At 33.5% G+C, this 7,249-nt stretch overlaps 1 protein-coding gene across 1 annotated transcript in view; it reads right to left on the bottom strand.

Moving 5' to 3' along the window:
- Positions 1-2,243: 2,243 nt before the first annotated feature.
- The window catches only part of LOC123559395 (centrosomal protein of 164 kDa-like), a 67,246-nt gene continuing 62,240 nt past the window's right edge, over positions 2,244-7,249 (bottom strand). Inside the window, exon 34 of the mRNA XM_053516865.1 lies at positions 2,244-7,048. Within this exon, the coding sequence (XP_053372840.1) occupies positions 6,910-7,048 (139 nt within the window). The 3' untranslated portion in view covers positions 2,244-6,909. The remainder of the gene's footprint in view (positions 7,049-7,249) is intronic.

Below are 7,249 nucleotides of genomic sequence, written 5' to 3'. Positions count from 1 at the left end.
TTGCGTCACACCGCAAGGCGGTGCTCCTTGTTTTTTTCTCTTTGCAGTATTTCGGATGTAGGTAATATCTGCATTAAGCCACATGTTCACGTTGTGAATTTTGTTCACGCACTGTCCATGTAAGAACATTCTTTCAGGAAAAAGTTATTACCCCATACAGTACGATTTGTTAGCAATTTTTAATACTCTTTAAAGGTTCTATTGTTGAATTAAATATTAAATTTTCACCAAATGTCATACTCTGGAAAAAGTTGCTCCATTAATACACTTATTGTATAAATGTCCAGTGGAGAGCAGTTATCATAATAATAAAAGAGCGTCGCTACGGATCGCGGGTCGGAGTTTCGACCTGGGTGGGCGTATTTTGTGATATTTGATAAAGACATTGTGTCTGAATATTATCCTCCACCTGATATGTGGAAAGTTGGCATTACTTGAGGGAAAGGTCTGTACGGTACGACCAGGAAGGTTAGGTTAACTGCCCACTGTTACATGACTGAAATACTGTTGAAAAATGGCGTTAAACCCAAAACAAACAAACAAAAAATGCTAAATTGATTTCATGGAAAAATAAAATATAAGATAAAATCATCCATTATGTTTAAAGTTAGATATAGCAATTCTTCTTTGTGAATTTTGTGTTAGAAGGTGAAAATGTTTACAGGAAATGTGATACACCTGAGCCACCCACATCAAACATTTTCCTTTTATGAAATGGATTTGATGGTACTATTGAAGTTTGGTTTTTGCATTTTAGACAAGGAATCATTAAAGGAGGTATTCTATCACTTACAAAACTCAGCTCTGAAAAAAAAAACAATGGAACTTTCCTGGAAAAGTTTTTACTTTCCTAGAAAAATCAGAATTTTATGGTACATGTGGTTGTTTTCATCCTTGTCTGTTAACTGTATTGATAAACCACTGGCAAAAGATGTTAAACGCAAAATTTGTTTTCATTACGACAAAATACTTTGAAAGTGGCCTTATATATAGATGATTTTATGGGACTGGCAGTTTATAATCAAGGTTGTGTGAAATAAGACATTCTAGTAGACTGTTTGGTTTTCAGTTTCCTTTGCAGTTAAAATTCTTTAACCCTGCTAAATTTCTGTAATAAACTTGTCCATCTTTCAATTTGGACAGTAACATTAACTGTTAAAAGGGGTGCTTACAAAAAAAGATAGCGAGTTAGTGACTGAATGGCGAACAGTGCAGACCATGATCAGACTGCACAGATGTGCAGGCTGATCTTGGTCTGCACTGGTCGCAAAGGCAGAATCACTTGCCGAAAGCAGTCGAAGGGTTAAACTAGAGTGCCAGAACATTGCAAATGTATTGAGCTTGGAGTGTTAGAGTATCTGATTTTATGAATGTCTTACCCACTTGAAATTTTTTATAAACCAAGCAAGGTCAAGAAATTTTAGATGCTCTATATGCCTAAACTAGGGAAAGAAGTTCATGGCGAGCTGAAAGTACAGGTGGGTGACTCGGCATCCATTTTCTGTTGTCTATAATTAAACTGTTTTAAATACAAGTGGCTACAATAATGGATTATCATCATGAAACCTGGTCAGAATGTCTTTACAAAATCTAGGTAAAGTTTGAAACTGGATCATCTGGAATCAAGAAATAGGTCACTAGGTAATATCATAAAAAACATTGTTAACAACACAAGGGCAATATTTTCTACCTGATCTACATGAAACTTGGAATATTCACACTTGAAATCCAAGTCAAATTAGAAATTGGGTAATCAGAGATGAAACACAAGGTCACTAAAAAACATGTAATACTCGAGTGGTGGTATATTCTAACAGCTTTGGTTGAAGCTTGGTCAGAATGTATGTCTAGTCAGTATCAGAGAAGTGTGAAACTGTGTTGAAGAGAAAACTTACTAACTAGGGGCAGTATTTTGTACTTAAAATCTGGTTGGAAGGTTTCTCTCACTGGAATGTCATTTGTTAAACTGGCTCACTTTGGCATAAATTCTAGGTCATTGGGTCAAATATTAGAGAAACATTAGCATTAGAAATCAAATTTTTAAATGGATCTTCATGAAACTTTTTTTGTTGATCTTAATTCTTGTTAAACACAAATGTTACCTTCCATGATATAGTTTATCAAGGCATATACTTTAGGTCAAACAGTCAGGTGAGTGACTCTAGGTCATCATGGATTTATGCATGCTAAGTAATGCCAGGCAAGTTCTATGCTGGTATGGGAACTGAGAAAAAAAGAACATATTTTTACATAAATAATTTATTTGCATAGACTACATCAGGTAGTAACAGCATTATAACATGATGAAGGAAATGCATTTCTTCTACAAGATGAATGTGGAAACACATTTCAAATTAAAATATCACCATGGTGATGTCCTACCTCGTTAAAGGATATGAGAACTAAAATAGCAACAGTTCAATTTAAGTATAAGACCTGCTCTCCTTCAAGACAACCCCGTAAATATATATAATGTAATATATATCCATGTTTTACAATTCCACTTCCAGTGCTAGATGAGAGTTCTACTGGAAACAAAAAATATAGTTGTGAAAGATGGATTATTTTCTCATGAAAGTACAAATGTACATGTAAAGTCTAAAATACAGCTGAAACTTGTTATCTGGAATTCTAAGAGATTGAGCATGTATGTTCCAGATAACCGAAATTCTACTTAAAATGGTATTTTGTGCATGTGTTTTCAAAATAGGACTTGACAATATCATCAAGATAGCTTGAACTTTTAGATAAGCGAGTTCGAGATATCGAGTTTGAACTGTATTTCAAAACAACATTATTCCTGATACATGCCCCTTTAATAACTGATTATCAATGATTCCAGTAGACCTTCACACTGAATCAAAGATTAACAGAAGTCATCTCTAGTTGTTATATCTAACAACTATGTCAAATGTCAAATAAGTTTATATACATTGACTGAGGGATGTATGTTTGAACACAAGGTTCCGAAAAATAAAACTGAAGGAGAGCATTGCAGAATGTAATATTCTTCCATAACTGTTCTGTAACTTTGGTACATACATCTTGTATCTCAAATCATTCGCAAGAGTTAAACAGAAAGACTGGTCATACAGATTTACTCTTGCAACAGACATTCATATGACCATTCAGAATCAAATATCCATTTGACCAATGTCACTGCAGAGGAAAAAAACAACTGACCTGCATTTCAGCTGTCTAACACTAACAAGCTGAAGGTCATTTATGCACTAAGTGACCTGAACCCATATTCATTTACTAAGTGACCTGGGCCCAATAATCATGCACAAAGTGACCTAGGCCTGTATTCATGAAACTTGTTGGGTAAAAATTAAGGACATTTTTGATACAAATTTTACACACTGTCTATGGTTTCAACTCCTCATCTTTTAACATATAATGCCACTGTTCTACATGTTTCTATAGATTTAAATTCAATCATACTGCTATATGAAAATGTAAGCTAAATAATGCAAATTCAATTGAAAATAGAACATTATAAGAAAACCTTGAATAAAGTCTGATATCGGTGGTATTTTTTTTTCTACTAAGACATTTTATGAATATGGGCCTTGCATTTTTACCATCTTAGATATATAACATGCCAATGCAGGTAAAGTCAAGTACTCATAAATCTCAGTAAATACTGACACAATCATGATGAATTGACAAAACAGAACACAATAACGCTGAAAGAACATTTCACAGAGGTGGGAAGTTGTAATCACAGATACACAAGAGGGCATCTACTATAGACAGATCTATTCTAGCACAGTTAAAACTACATTTATACAAATGTAAACCTAAATATAAATATATACATGTATATATTTACAAATTTTGACTATTGTGACCAAAGGTTAGGCCTTCTGTCATTTTTGCTATAACTTCTATACATTATATACTATAAAATTATTTAATCTTGTGGGAATTAAATTTCGTGGTTTTGTCTAAAACAACTATTTTGCAGAAATATTAATTCGTGGCTTTCAAATTAAAAAAAAAACAAACAGAAAATTTGCTTCTTTGTTAGATTCTGATAACACAGACTGTTGAAACAATGAAATCCATGAAAATTAGTTTCCCACAAATTTCACTGATTTTACAGGATACATTTAGCAAATCATGCAAAAAATTACTTTTGTTTAAAAAATGGGAGGGGTCTATTAAAATGTGTTAAAGTACATCTCCCATTCCGCGATGAAAAGCTACACCTAATCCTACATTTTATAAACAAATGCACTCGGCAGATTGATTCAACAGAGGTGGAGATTTGATAGTTAATGGAATTTATAATTATACGTTTTCTTCTAACATGTTCATAAAATATTAGTAAAATTTGACTTGCTGTTCAAAACTTGGAACATTTATATACATGTAGCAAGCCCATTGATTAATTTAGCCAACGCTTCGTACATTAAAGAGATTTACCTGTACTATTAGAATTTGTGCCGTTACACATAATACTGAAATCACCATGTTTTATTATCTGTAAAATTCTTTGAAAAGTCCTATTTTTATTGTTTCGGAAATAAAAATACAAACTCTTACAATGTAATGAAATAAACCGAAACAAAAAAATTGGATAACTGAAGAAATTTTGTTGTAACCAACATTCAAATATGAAAAAAAAACTTATCAGATGTCGTCAGTTTTCAACGGTGATGCAAGAATGTATATAAACAATAGTAAAACAAGAATAATATCAATTCAACCCGATGCAGTAGGTATCTATTCCATCAGACGAAACAGGTATAAATTCCACTTGATGTAAACTGCATGAATTCCAACAGATGTAATAGGTCTCAATTCCACCAGATGCAGTAGATATCAAATCCATTGGGTGAAATTTGTATCAATTTCACAATATGCAAGAGGTTTCAATTCCACCTTCTGCAATAAGTATCAATTTCAGTGGGTGCAATAGATATCAAGAGCACTGATCAAAATAGATATCAGTTTCACCATATACAAATGGTATCACTTCCATCGAATAGAAAAGGTATGGAGGAATTAACAGAAATAGGTATCAATACCATACCGGATGCAACAGGTATCAATTCCACCGGATGCAACAGGTATCAATTCCACCAGATACCAGATGCAACAGGTATCAATTCCACCAGATGCAACAGGTATCAATTCCGCCGGATGCAACAGGTATCAATTCCGCCGGATGCAACAGGTATCAATTCCACCAGATGCAACAGGTATCAATTCCGCCAGATGCAACAGGTATCAATTCCGCCGGATGCAACAGGTATCAATTCCACCAGATGCAACAGGTACTGCAGAGATCATGCTAATAAAATCAATCCAAAAGTTAAATAACACAATCATTATCATTGGAAGGGTGTGGACGGATTAAGACGAGATATGAAATTCATATAAAATGAGATTCTTTACAAATGTAAATCTGTTTAAAACACTGAAGAAAGTAGTAGAAAATCTTCCATAATTCAGACACAACACTTACTAAGGTATGTGTTTATGTAAAAACTATATCCTACTTGGAGTAGGGGAATATTTAACATTGGAGACTACTGCTTATGACTGGAAGACCAAGAAAGCTGCAAGTGACCGTCGTGCTGATTTACTCTTTGGTGACAAAACAACATAGGAAGTCGCAGATCTGAAGGGTGCAGACATGGCCTTGCATGTTGCCCACTTAATAAATCTCTACTACACTGAACCCCTTTAAAGTAAAGATATAAGCCATTTTTGAAGGATTTTGAGCTTGCTTTGCTCACAAAAAGTATAATACAAATATAGTAGTAACATCACATATATCTGACAATAAAACCAGGATGTCTGGCATTTCTTTCCCTCTAAATGAAAATCCTGCCAACTTGCAGTCTCTTTCAAATCTTGGGATTATTTCCAGTTTTTCTGCAGATTTTCTGTATACCAGCTATCTTGTACTGTGACATCTCCCAGATTGAATACATTTTCTACAATTGTACCCTAATTAAAATACTTCCTAATTTCATATTTAACATACTATGTAGCATTATTGCATATAAGAGGTAAACTACTTGAAAAAATAAAAATACAGAAGTACAATATCAGCATGGTAAAACTTATCGAAAGATTTTTTTTTTTTTAAAGTATGTTTAAAATTGCTATCACCGTTTTAATGTGTTTCACTTTACAGTTATTTCCTGGAGACCAGCACATGAAATTGTAAAATATTTCACCATTCTGATGCATGTAATAATTCCGTGATGTTACGAAAGAAAATAGGACTACGTACAAAATAAATTAGCATAGTATATACAATATGTACTCTTAACACCCATGCCAAGTAACGGCATTCGACTGGGCAGCAGTTAAAATTTATTATGGCCATAAACTGCACTAAAATTGCTCACAACCAAATTATACTGTGATGTATACAAAACATTATCTTTAACGAAAATTTGTACCTAAAAAAAAATTGTTAAAAGACCTCAGCAAGCACAGTTTTATTAAAAGTATCACAGAGCTGCTTGTAGATCTAATATCGTTGTTTAGTACCATAGACACTCGACTGTAAATCAATGCTGGTTGGATTAAGCTAATACTGTGGCATTTTTATCCTGATAGCACATTCTTACAGTGCTTCCACAATACAGCACATCTGAGGTTAGTAATTTTATACAGAAATCTGTAAAAAAAATCTATTTTTCCAAGACCATAACAGCATTTCTGAATTAATTTCATCCAAGAAATTCACTAACAAAAGACCATTTTCCGAGACCATCACTATGATGTTTAACATCATAAGATCTCTACCAATTTGTTTTACACGGAAAATGTTAAGGAAAACTGGTGACCTTCACATCCATGGGCCTTGGTTCTGTTCTTGTATGATAAAACACAGGCTTGCAAGTATTAGTAAAGTTATTAATAACTAATGCACTGTTTATATCAAATCTTTCGTACGCGTATTTCATCATTTTCATCTAGCTCAAGTCGTACACCACCAGATCCACCAGATGGTCGTGTCGGTGTTGAGCAAGAGACAGGCTCTGTCACTTTATTTTCTGACTCTGCTGTAAGGCTGTTACTGAATATAAAGTAAAGGAAAAATATCTGTTGTACATTTGCTTCTGTAGTTATTTTTACTGCTCATTATATGTGCTCCTGTAAACACTTTTACTGCACATTATATGTGCTTCTGTAATTGTTTTACTGCTTATTATATGCACTTCTGTAATTCTCTTTACTGGTCATTATATGTGCTTCTGTAATCACTTACTGCACAATA

Source organism: Mercenaria mercenaria, chromosome 10 (genome assembly GCF_021730395.1).
Source record: "Mercenaria mercenaria strain notata chromosome 10, MADL_Memer_1, whole genome shotgun sequence".
NCBI classification, from domain to species: Eukaryota; Metazoa; Mollusca; class Bivalvia; order Venerida; family Veneridae; genus Mercenaria; species Mercenaria mercenaria.
The sequence above is the reverse complement of the archived record's forward strand: the minus strand, read 5'-3'. Positions and strand labels throughout refer to the sequence as shown.